General features: G+C 40.1%; 1 protein-coding gene across 1 annotated transcript in view; it reads left to right on the top strand.

The window, feature by feature from the left end:
- The window catches only part of ABR (ABR activator of RhoGEF and GTPase), an 85,423-nt gene that overhangs the window by 49,523 nt on the left and 23,036 nt on the right, over window positions 1–12,864 (top strand). The window contains exons 4-5 of the mRNA XM_070735454.1: window positions 3,402–3,587; window positions 9,938–10,045. Coding sequence (XP_070591555.1) covers window positions 3,402–3,587; window positions 9,938–10,045 — 294 coding nt within the window. The remainder of the gene's footprint in view (window positions 1–3,401; window positions 3,588–9,937; window positions 10,046–12,864) is intronic.

The following is a 12,864-nucleotide window of genomic DNA, read 5'->3' as shown; positions in this document are numbered from 1 at the left end:
GCGACATAGATGTGTTTGCAAAAGTTTGCAAAAGGCAAGGAGGGTGGGGGCAGTCCTAATCTCCAGGGGGAGTTGATTCCAGAGGGTCAGGGCCGCCACAGAGAAGGCTCTTCGCCTGGGTCCTGCCAGACGGCATTGTTTCATCGACAGGACCCGGAGAAAGTCAACTCTGTGGGACTTAATCGGTCGCTGGGATTCGTGCAGCAGAAGGTGGTCCTGGAGATATTCTGGTGCGATGCCATGAAGGGCTTTATAGGTCATAACCAACACTTGGAATTGTGACCAGAAACTGATCAGCAACCAATGCAGACTGCGAAGTGTTGGTGTAACATGGGCATTTTTGGGAAAGCCCATGATTGCTCTCGCAGCTGCATTCTGCACGATCTGAAGTTTCCGAACACTCTTCAAAGGTAGCCCCATGTAGAGAGCATTACAATAGTCGAACCTCGATTGAGTGACTGTGAGCAGTGACTCCCGGTCCAGGTAGGGCCGCAACTGGTGCACCAGGCGAACCTGGGCAAACGCCCCCTCGCCACAGCTGAAAGATGGTTCTCTAATGTCAGCTGTGGATCGAGGAGGACGCCCAAGTTGCGGACCCTCTCTGAGGGGATCAATAATTCCCCCCTCTAGGGTAATGGATGGACAGATGAAATTGTCCTTGGGAGGCAAGACCCACAGCCACTCTATTTATCTATTTATCTCTCTCTCTCTCTCTCTCCCTACCTATCTCTATCTATCTATCTCTACCTACCTATCTCTATCTATCTCTATCTCTGTCTGTCTGTCTGTCTGTCTACTCTATCTATCTATCTATCTATCTATCTATCTATCTATCTATCTATCTATCTATCTATCTATCTATCTAGTCCAATACACAATGAAGGTTATAGAGGATATATTTGTAGTAAAATATATCAGAGAAAGAATAGAAGAAAAGATATGGGAATAAAATACGTATATCAATGAAGGAATAGAAGAAAAAATATAGGAATAGAAGAAAAGATATAGGAGATATAGGAGAGACAATAGGACAGGGGATAGAAGGCACGTTAGTGCACTTATGCACGCCCCTTACTGACCTCTTAGTAATCTGGAGAAGTCAACCATGGATAGTCTAAGGGTAAAATGTTGGGGGTTAGGGGTTGACACTACAGAGTCCGGTAACAAGTTCCACGCTTCGACAACTCAATTACTAAAGTCGCATTTTTTACAGTCAAATTTGGAACGGTTAATATTAAGTTTGAATCTGTTGCATGCTCTTGTGTTGTTGTGGTTGAAGCTGAAGTAACCATTGACAGGCAGGACGTTGCAGCATATGATCTTGTGGGCAATACTTAGATCTTGTTTAACCTGCTGTTCTGTTCGAAAAAACTTCCTAATATTATGTTCCCGGGTCTATTTGACCCGGACTGCAAATTGATCATTTTAGGTACTTATATTTGGTCTTTTTGAAAGCTTTTTTCACCTGGAAACATGTTTGAACATTTCTGCACACAATGGAATGAAAATTGAACTGAAACAATTAATCCTTATTGGTTTATTTTGCACATAAATGTGCCTCCCCCCCGTTTTTGTGAAAGTTTTTTTCAATTTATGGATAGTTTTGCTTGCAAAATCCATTCTATTTTACTAAAGTTGGTGTGGGATTGGTAGCTTGAACATTTCTGCACACAATGATATGAAAATTGAACTGAGAAAATTAATCCTTATTGGTTTATTTTGCACATAAATGTGCCTCCCCCCCGTTTCTGTGACATAGTCTTCACTTTATGGATAGTTTTGCTAGCAGAATACATTCAATTTTGCTAAAGTTGGTGTGGGATTTGTAGCTTGAACATTTCTGAACATAATGATATGAAAATTGAAGTGGAAAAATTTATGCATATTGGTTTATTTTGCATATAAAGTTATTTCAATTTATATAAAAATTATGCTGTTAATTTCAAACTTACATACTTTTTTTAGTAAAATGGATTTCTTTCATAAAATTAGTTCTCTGGCTACAATGTGGTTGATTTTCAAAAGGATATTCCAAATATTTCTAGACAAATATGTATAAACAGTGACAATAATGGCACACAGCAAGGCTGGGGGGGGGGGTCCCTTTTGTGGCAAAAATAAACCAATAAGAACCATTTTTTTCAGTTCATTTATATTTTTCTTATATTCAGAAATGTTCAATTTAGTATATCAAACCTTTTGGGGGAAAATTCCTTAGGGATTTGTAGCCTTAAAAAATAGAAATTGACACAAAATTCAGAAAGGATGGGGGGAGGGGCTTTTTGATCAAAATAAAAATATAAGTCTCAATTTTTCCAGTTCAATTTTCATATCATTATGTTTATAAATGTTCAAACTAGTTTTCCAGTTGAAAAAGTTTTCAAAAAGATCAAATTCAAGTACCTAAAAAAAATATTTTTGGTCCGATCATATACGAACAGAAACAGATTCGAAGTTATGATTTTTTTTTGCCCAGAAAACAATTAGCCACCACCCCAAAAATATTTTTTGATGATCAGCATTGTTAAATTGAGTAAATGGATGCCTAAGATTTTAAAGAATATTTCGGATTTGGAGCATAAAAAAAAAAAAAGTGAAAATGGTTGCAAGCAGCCGAGGGGGGGGGGCTTATTTCTGATGTTAAAAAACCAGTAAGAATCGTTTTTTTCAGTTCCTTTATATTTTTCTTATATTCAGAAATGTTCAAGGTACCATTCCCACACCAACTCCAGTAAAATAGACTGCATTTTGCAAGCAAAACTATCCATAAATTGAAAAAAACTTTCACAAAAACGGGGGGGAGGCACATTTATGTGCAAAATAAACCAATAAGGATTAATTGTTTCAGTTCAATTTTCATTCCATTGTGTGCAGAAATGTTCAAACATGTTTCCAGGTGAAAAAAGCTTTCAAAAAGACCAAATATAAGTACCTAAAATGATCAATTTGCAGTCCGGGTCAAATAGACCCGGGAACATAACATTAGGGAGTTTTTTTTTTCCAGCAAGAAAGAAACCTCCCACCCCCCAAAAAAAATTCTCATAGAGAGAACCCCTGAAATGATGAAAAGTCATGAAATTTCAAGTTTCAGATATGCAGGGAAAATTTTTTACAGGGTCTCAAACTTTGATTTCGGGTCTCACAGACCCGAACAGAACTTAAGGCATCTTAGTTCTAAACTTTCTAGGCCCAGGATTGAAAGTCTAGTCTCGTAGGGTATTCTATTTCGAGTGGAGGAGTGAAGGGCTCTTCTGGTGAAGTATCTTCGGACATTTTCTTGGAATTCTGAATTGTATTTTTTCACATGTTGTAAGCCGTTCCAAAATTCAATCAATCAATCAATCAATCTATCAATCAATCAGTCAATCAATTTGATGGCTCTTCCTCCCTATCGCCCACAGCCAATGAAGCCCCTGAGGGCCACAGCCACCACCTCCCAGCCTGTCCTCAACATCCAGCAGATCGAAACTATCTTCTACAAGATCCAGGACCTGTATGAGATCCACAAGGAAATGTACGACAACCTCTGGCCACATCTGCAGAACTGGGATAGCGAGGTGGTCTTGGGACATCTTTTCCAGAAGCTGGTAAGTCTGGTTCCCACCAGTTCTTGAATCCACTGCAACTCTTAGGAATCACTCCAGGATACATGAGGGTCTGCGCCCCCCACTCACCCAAACCCAGCAAGTTCTAGACCCCCTGGGTTGAGTGTGGTATCAGTTCAGGTGGCTTGGCGGGACCCAGGGGAAGAGCCTTCTCTGTGGCGGCCCCGCCCCTCTGGAACCAACTCCCCCCAGAGATTAGAATTGCCCCCACCCTCCTTGCCTTTCGTAAGCTTCTTAAAACCCACCTCTGCCACCAGGCATGGGGGAATTGAGATACTCTTTCCCCCTAGGCCTTTACAACTTTATACATGGTATGTCTGTATAGAGACATAGAGACATAGAAACATAGAAACATAGAAGTCTGATGGCAGAAAAAAACCTCCTGGTCCATCTAGTCTGCCCTTATACTATTTTCTGTATTTTATCTTAGGATGGATATATGTTTATCCCAGGGATGTTTAAATTCAGTTACTGTTCAGACTACCACGTCTGCTGGAAGTTTCTTCCAAGGATCTACTACTCTTTCAGTGAAATAATATTTTCTCACGTTGCTTTTGATCTTTCCCCCAACTAACTTCAGATTGTGCCCCCTTGTTCTTGTGTTCCATTTCCTATTAAAAACACTTCCCTCCTGAACTTTATTTATCCCTTTAACATATTTAAATGTTTCGATCATGTCCCCCCTTTTCCTTCTGTCCTCCAGACTCTACAGATTGAGTTCATGAAGTCTTTCCTGATACGTTTTATGCTTAAGACCTTCCACCATTCTTGTAGACCGTCTTTGGACCTTTTGTCAATATCTTTTTGTAGGTGAGGCCTCCAGAACTGGACACAGTACTCCAAATGTGGTCTCACCAGCGCTCTATATAACGGGATCATAATCTCCCTCTTCCTGCTTGTTATACCTCTAGCTATGCAGCCAAGCATTCTATTTGCTTTCCCTACCACCTGACTGCACTGTTCACCCATTTTGAGACTGTCAGAAATCACGACCCCTAAATCCTTTTCTTCTGAAGTTTTTGCTAACACAGAACTGCCAATACAATACTCAGATTGAGGATTCCTTTTCCCCAAGTGCATTATTTTACACTTGGAAACATTAAACTGTATGTATGTTTGGTTTTATAAGAAGGCTTTTAACTGTTTTAATATTGGATTTTTATATGCTGTTTTTATTACTGTTGTTAGCCGCCCCGAGTCTACGGAGAGGGACGGCATACAAATCCAATAAAAGAAGAAACAAGGGCCATCATTTGCAGCTTAATGCAATATTGCAATAAATATGCAATATTTAGTCTGCAATTCCATACATGTAGCAAGTCTTCGACCTATGACCACAATGGATCCCATATTTTCTGACCAGATGTGAAGCGAATTCGGCCCCATTTTATGACCTTTCCTATCCCAGTTCTTAAGTGAATCACTGCAGTTGTTAAACCTTTCCTTTTTCTTTCTACTTCTGTTCTTTTTCTTTTTTCTTTTCATTTTCTTTTCATTCATTCATTCATTGGATTTGTATGCTACCCCTCTCCGCAGACTCGGGGCGGCTAACAACAGCAATAAAATAGTATATAACGAAATCCAATACTAAAAACAGTTAAAAACCCATTATATAAAAACCGATCATACATACAGACATACCACGCATAAAATTGTAAAGGCCTAGGGGCAATTCTAATCTCTGGGGGGAGTTGGTTCCAGAGGGTCGGGGCCGCCACAGAGAAGGCTCTTCCCCTGGGCCCCGCCAAGCGACATTGTTTAGTCGACGGGACCCGGAGAAGGCCAACTCTGTGGGACCTAACCGGTCGCTGGGATTCGTGTGGCAGAAGGCGGTCCCGGAGATAATCTGGTCCGATGCCATGAAGGGCTTTATAGGTCATAACCAACACTTTGAATTGTGATCGGAAACTGACCGGCAACCAGTGCTGACTGCGGAGTGTTGGTGTAACATGGGCATATTTGGAAAAGCCCATGATTGCTCTCGCAGCAGCATTCTGCACGATCTGAAGTTTCCGAATACTTTTCAAAGGTTGTATATTGCATTGTTTTTAATTTATATACTCGATAAAGATTATTTCTCTAAAAGAAATAAAAAACACAGAATATTCTGGTTTGTCTGTAGAATCGTAGAATATGCTTCGAAAATTGTCCCATGATGGACAAACCATGTATAAAATACCATCAGTTTATTTTACAATCAGTGTTTGGTGTTTATGGATAACTCTGCAGATTATCCCCAGACACTTAATTCTGTATCAAATGATTGACTTTTATAGCATAAATCCATTTTGTGTAAGAGATTCTTTTTATTTCTGCCAATAAAGCACTTTTTAAAAGTATTAACCTTTTCCTCTAGAAGTTCCCCTCAGAAATTCCCTTTTTCAAACAAAAGCCTAGTGTATTTTAAGGGTTGCTTTGAGACAACCGAGTTCTGTGTATTTCTTTCCATTTCACTGAAAAACAACATTTTACCAACCACGTCTGCTAGAAGTGGATAGATAAATTAGTGAAGATTGGACTTAATCCCTGGATAGTTCAATGGATTTGCAGCTGGCTGAAGCGTAGACATCAGAGAGTTATTGTTAATGGCGAGTATTCTGAGCAGAGACAGGTTACAAGCGGTGTGCCACAAGGGTCTGTTCTGGGTCCTATTCTTTTTAATATGTTTGTGAGTGACATAGGGGAAGGTCTGGTAGGGAAGGTTTGCCTATTTGCCGATGACTCTAAAGTGTGCAATAGGGTTGATATTCCTGGAGGCGTCTGTAATATGGTAAATGATTTAGCTTTACTAGATAAATGGTCAAAGCAATGGAAACTGCAGTTTAATGTTTCCAAATGTAAAATAATGCACTTGGGGAAAAGGAATCCTCAATCTGAGTATTGTATTGGCAGTTCTGTGGTAGCAAAAACTTTAGAAGAAAAGGATTTAGGGGTAGTGATTTCTGACAGTCTCAAAATGGGTGAACAGGGCAGTCAGGCGGTAGGAAAAGCAAGTAGGGTGCTTGGCTGCATAGCTAGAGCTATAACAAGCAGGAAGAGGGAGATTGTGATCCCCTTATATAGAGTGGTGGTGAGACCACATTTGGAATACTGTGTTCAGTTCTGGAGACCTCACCTACAAAAAGATATTGACAAAATTGAACGGGTCCAAAGATGGGCTACAAGAATGGTGGAAGGTCTTAAGCATAAAACGTATCAGGAAAGACTTAATGAACTCAGTCTGTCTAGTCTGGAGGACAGAAGGAAAAGGGGGGACATGATCGAAACATTTAAATATGTTAAAGGGTTAAATAAGGTCCAGGAGGGAAGTGTTTTTAATAGGAAAGTGAACACAAGAACAAGGGGACACAATCTGAAGTTAGTTGGGGGAAAGATCAAAAGCAACATGAGAAAATATTATTTTATTGAAAGAGTAGTAGATCCTTGGAACAAACTTCCAGCAGATGTGGTTGGTAAATCCACAGTTTTGTTGTTTAAACATGCCTGGGATAAACATATATCCATTGTAAGATAAAATACAGGAAATAGTATAAGGGCAAACTAGATGGACCTTGGGGTCTTTTTCTGCCGTCAGTCTTCTATGTTTCTATGTTTCTAAGTTTGTTCCAAGCATCTACTACTCTTTCAGTAAAATAATATTTTCTCATGTTGTTTCTGATCTTTCCCCCAACTAACCTCAGATTGTGCCCCTTTGTTCTTGGGTTCACTTTTGTATTAAAACACTTCCCTCCTGAACCTTATTGAACACTTGAACATATTTAAATGTTTAAATGTTTCGATCATGTCCCTGCTTTCCCTTCTGTCCTCCAGACTATACAGATTGAGTTCATGAAATCTTTCCTGATAAATAGTCTTTCCATCACTAAATGAACCCTTGTAAATTAAGGGCTACTGGACCGTGTCTTGCCTACCATGGCTTCCTGAAATATTGAAGATGTTTTTGACAAAAGTGAAGATGTTTTTATAATAAGCAAGAGCTGCCTGCGTTCCACCCTTAAGAAGGATACAGAAAAAGGTGGAATATTTGGCTCGCAAACACCCATACAAGGAAGACAGATGGAGAAATAAACAAAAAATGTATTTATAATGCTTCCCTGTTGGGACGCCTCCAACCACAATAAAAATGAGAACAAGTAAGAATAAATAGCAGTTAAAATTATGCAAGAGGAATAAAATCAATTCCAGTCTTCAGGTAGTCCTTGACTTATGCCCTCAATTGAAAACCAAAATTTTCATTGCTAAGCAGGGAGTTGTTTGAATTTTGCCCCATTTTGCAACCTTTCTCTCTCTGGTTGTTAAGTGAATCACTGCAGTTGTTAAGTTTGTAATGATTCTTAAGTGAATCTGGTTTCCCCATGGCCTTTGCTTGTGGATTTGCTTTACCGATGGTCCTTGATTTACAGCTACTTGTTTAGTGGCCATTTGAAGTTACAACAGCGCTGAAAAAACTGACTTATGACCAGTCCTCAAACTTATAACCATCGCAGCATCTCAAGTCACCTGGTCATAATTTGAAAAACGCATGATCACGGAGATGCTACAAAGGTTGTAACTGTGAAAATGCAGTTATAAGTCACATTTTTCAGTGCCGTTTTAACTTTCAACGGTCACTAAGTTATACATCTCCACCCCATGTCCAGTCAGCGAAGCAGTGGAAGTGATGTGCCGGTGCCTGGAGGCTGTTGGGGTCTGGATGGGTGTCAACAAACTCAAACTCAACCCAGACAAGACGGAGTGGCTGTGGGTCTTGCCTCCCAAGGACAATTCCATCTGTCCGTCCATTACCCTGGGGGGGGAACTACTGACCCCCTCAGAGAGGGTTCGCAACTTGGGCGTCCTCCTCGATCCACAGCTGACATTGGAACATCATCTTTCGGCTGTGGTGAGGGGGGCGTTTGCCCAGGTTCGCCTGGTGCACCAGTTGCGGCCCTATTTGGACAGGGAGTCATTGCTCACAGTCGCTCATGCCCTGATCACCTCGAGGTTCAGTTACTGCAATGCTCTCTACATGGGGCTACCTTTGAAAAGTGTTCGGAAACTTCAGATCGTGCAAAACGCAGCCGCGAGAGCTATCATGGGGCTTCCAAGATTCGCCCACGTATCTACAACACTCCGTGGCTTGCATTGGCTGCCGATCAGTTTCCGGTCACAATTCAAAGTGTTGGTTATGACCTTTAAAGCCCTTCATGGCATTGGACCAGAGTACCTCCGGAACCGCCTGCTACCGCACGAATCCCAGCGACCGATAAGGTCCCACAGAGTTGGCCTTCTCCAGATCCCATCGACTAAACAATGTCGTTTGGCGGGCCCCAGGGGAAGAGCCTTCTCTGTGGCGGCACCGGCCCTCTGGAATCAATTTTCCCTGGAGATTAGAATTGCCCCCACCCTCCCTGTCTTTCGTAAACTACTCAAGACTCACTTATACCGCCAGGCATGGGGGAGTTGAGACACCTTTCCCCCAGGCTCTTTTATCCTTTGTTTTATGTTTGGTATGAATGTGTTGTTTGGCTTTTAAAATATGATAGGGTTTATATGCTTTTTTAATATTAGATTTGTTCTACTATAATATTGTTTTTATTATTGTTGTGAGCCACCCCGAGTCTTCGCAGAGGGACGGCATACAAATCTAATAAATTCTTCTTCTTCTTCTTCTTCTTCTTCTTCTTCTTATTATTATTATTATTATTATTATTATTATCATCATCATCATCATCATCATCATCATCATTATTATTTTTTAAATGAACCGTTGTAAATTGAGGACCACCTATAAATGAATTTGTAATAACTTTGGTTTTGCAAACTGGCATGTGATGCCTTCATCCCTGTTGATTTCAAGATGGTTTTTTATTAGAAATTCTGTTTATATGTATAGCACCCACAGAGCCAACCAAGAGTACAGTCACCATGTGCTTTACTGCTTAACTGGGTTTTTTCCCTGTAACAGGAAACAGGAAACTCTACTTAGAACATAGAGAAGCCATAGTTTATAACCATAGACACACACACTAAACTTCGCCATCTACTGGCTGAATAAGGGGCGTGCATAAGTGCACTAGTGTGCCTTTCGGCCCCTGTCCAATTGTCTTTCCTTTATCTCATATATCATATATCTTTTCTTCCTTACATATATCTTCTCTGTTTTTATATATTTTCTTTATATATATTACTACATGTCTATTCTCTTCTATATGTATTGTGTATTGGACAAAATAAATGAATAAAATAAATAAATAAATAAATAAATATGTAGTTCTTGCAATACAAAATGCATGCTAAGATGTATTCCAACAGTTTTCCTCCAAAATTAATATTATTTCTCTCTGCCACAGGCTACACAACTGGGGGTTTACAAGGCTTTTGTGGACAACTATAAAATTGCACTAGAGACTGCCGAAAAATGTAGCCAGAGTAACATCCAGTTCCAGAAAATATCAGAGGTGAGTTTGTTTGTTTACTTACTTACTTACTTACTTACTTACTTACTTACTTACTTACTTACTTACTTACCGTACTTACTTACTTACTTACTTACTTACTTACTTACTTACTTACAAACATGCCACCTTCTCCAAAAAGGACTCAGGACAGCTAACAATAGAGTTTCAGGGAAGACTGTTAAATCCCGTGAAATTTCATAATACAGGCAGTCCTCAATTTACAACATTTCACTTAGCGATCATTCTAATTTATGACAGCACCGAAAAGAGTGACTTATGACTGCTTTTCATACTTATGACCCGTTGGAGAATCCCCATGATCTCATGAGCAAAAAGAACGCTTGGCAAAAAAGAAGAAGTTTTTTTATTAAAGATACCAGTACTGTAATAACAATAATGTTGGTAGAAGCTTTTATAATTAAAAGAAGAAGAAAATAAAGGGATTAAAATTGGTAACAGAACAAGGGAGCACCATTAATGTTGGCTAATGAGTCTGAGGAGATGGACGACATAGAAATCTAATTAATTAATAAATAAATAGTATAATCATCCAACCCTGGCATCTTTTAAGACCTGTGGACTTCAACTCCCAGAATTCCCTAGCCTGCCATACATGGCTAGAGAATTCTGGGAGTTGAAATTCACAAGTTTTAAAGTTGACAAGGTTAGGCATCCTTGGTACATTTAATCCTCAACTTACAACCCCAACTGAGCCCAGAAGGTGTGTCGTTAAGCGAAACATTTCTTAACTGAGTTTTCCCGCCGTGTTATAGAAACATAGAAGACTGACGGCAGAAAAAGACCTCCTGGTCCATCTAGTCTGCCCTTATACTGTTTTCTGTATTTTATCTTAGGATGGATATATGTTTATCACAGGCATGTTTAAATTCAGTTACTGAGGATTTACCAACCACGTCTGCTGGAAGTTTGTTCCAAGGATCTACTACTCTTTCAGTGAAATAATATTTTCTCATGTTGCTTTTAATCTTTCCCCCAACTGACTTCAGATTGTGTCCCCTTGTTCTTGGGTTCACTTTCCTATTAAAAACACTTCCCTCCTGGACCTTATTTAACCCTTTAACCTATTTAAATGTTTCGGTCATGCCCCCCCTTATTCAACCGTTATGATCTTCCTTGCCATGGTTGTTAACTGAATCAATACAGTTAGTCCTCAACGAATCTACAGACAGGGCCGCATACAAATCAAACAAACAAATAAATAAATAAATATAAACAAACAAACAAACAAACAAACAAACTTACAACCCCAACAGAGCCCAGAATGTGTGTTGTTAAGTGAAACATCTCTTAACTAAGTTTTGCTCCCATGTTATGACCTTTCTTGCCATGGTTGTTAACTGAATCATTGCAGTTGGTAAATTTGTGACACGGTCGTTAAGTGAAACTGGTCCCCCCCCCATTGACTTTGCTTGTCAGAAGGTCACAAAAGGGATCGCATGACCTACGGACGTTGCCAAAAATCTGAATTTTGAATATGTGACCACGGGGATGTTGTAACGGTTATAAGTGTGAGAAACTGTCACTAAGTCACTTTTTTTCAGCGATGTTGTAACTTTGAATGGTCACTAAGTGAACCGTTGTAAGCTGAGGACTAGTTGTACACTATGTTTGCTTCAGAATCCTCATCATTAAAAAGAGATTCACAGAATGGATATTTTCCAATATGATTCTCCATTGTCCCACCATATCTTGTTTGATTGTGTCAAAAGCACCGTCTCTTTTTAAAGTAAAAAAAAATCTGAGGACTTAAAAAATGACAATTTTAATGTATTCCAACCTCAGCAAGGATAGGACAAGCCCAAATTATATGAGTGAAAGCTCTTTTTTCCCTGAATTTCACCCGATTAAAAGCGCAAAACATTGTTATTTGCACTTCCTATCTCCTGCCCTGTGCTGTGTGCTATTGTTCGGTGCAAAAAACCCCTCTACTCCCTGCAGCAAAAAAGAGCACACTCCCCGAGGTCATGCGCCCCCCCCCCACCCCCGGCATTGCTCCGTGCCCCCACCCAGGGGGTCCCGCCCCACTATTTGAGAACCACTGGGATTATTGCAACGGACATATCTCCAGGGAATACGAGTTAGTTGATTGAATGGGAATGAGAGGTTTTTTTTAATGGTTTTAGGTTTTTAGATTATTAATTTAAATTAATTGGATTTAGGATGCTGTATATTGTTCCTTTATATGTTGTCCTTGGAGAGGGGCGGCATATAAATCCAATAAATTAAATTAAATTAAATTAACAGCACTGATGACGTTATCTAGTTGGGTCGTCAGATGTCTGCGAGAAAAGAAACAAGCTCAGAGATCACCAAGGACCCCACAGTCTCCTTTCCTCCTTCCTTCCTTCCTTCCTTCTTTCCTTCCTTCCTTCCTCACTCCCTTCCTTCCTTCTTTTCTTCCTTCCTCTCCTTCTTTTTCCTCCCTCCCTCTCTCCCTCCCTCTCTCCCTCCCTTCTTTCCTTCCTTCATCTCCTTCCTTCCTTCCTTCCTTCCTCCCTCTCCTTCCTTCCTTTTTCCTTCTTTTTTTGTTCGTTCATCCGTTCGTTCCTTCTTTCTTTCCTTCCTTCTTTCTTTCCTTTCTTCATCTCATTCCTTCCTTCCTTCCTCTCCTTCCTTCCTCCATCCCTCCTTCTTAAATCCACTTTTATTCCCATTTTTCCTTCCAGAACCTTTCTCTCCACATCCTTCCTTCCCTTAACGCCTGGTGTGTGTTTTTGTGCATGTTTACATGCGTGTGTCCAAATCTACCTTTGGTCTCTGTTGCAGCTGTTGGTTGTTTCCTGTGGGTGCTAGTCCCT

This window comes from Erythrolamprus reginae, chromosome 1, assembly GCF_031021105.1.
Source record: "Erythrolamprus reginae isolate rEryReg1 chromosome 1, rEryReg1.hap1, whole genome shotgun sequence".
In the NCBI taxonomy this organism is placed as follows: Eukaryota; Metazoa; Chordata; class Lepidosauria; order Squamata; family Dipsadidae; genus Erythrolamprus; species Erythrolamprus reginae.
The sequence above is the reverse complement of the archived record's forward strand: the minus strand, read 5'-3'. Positions and strand labels throughout refer to the sequence as shown.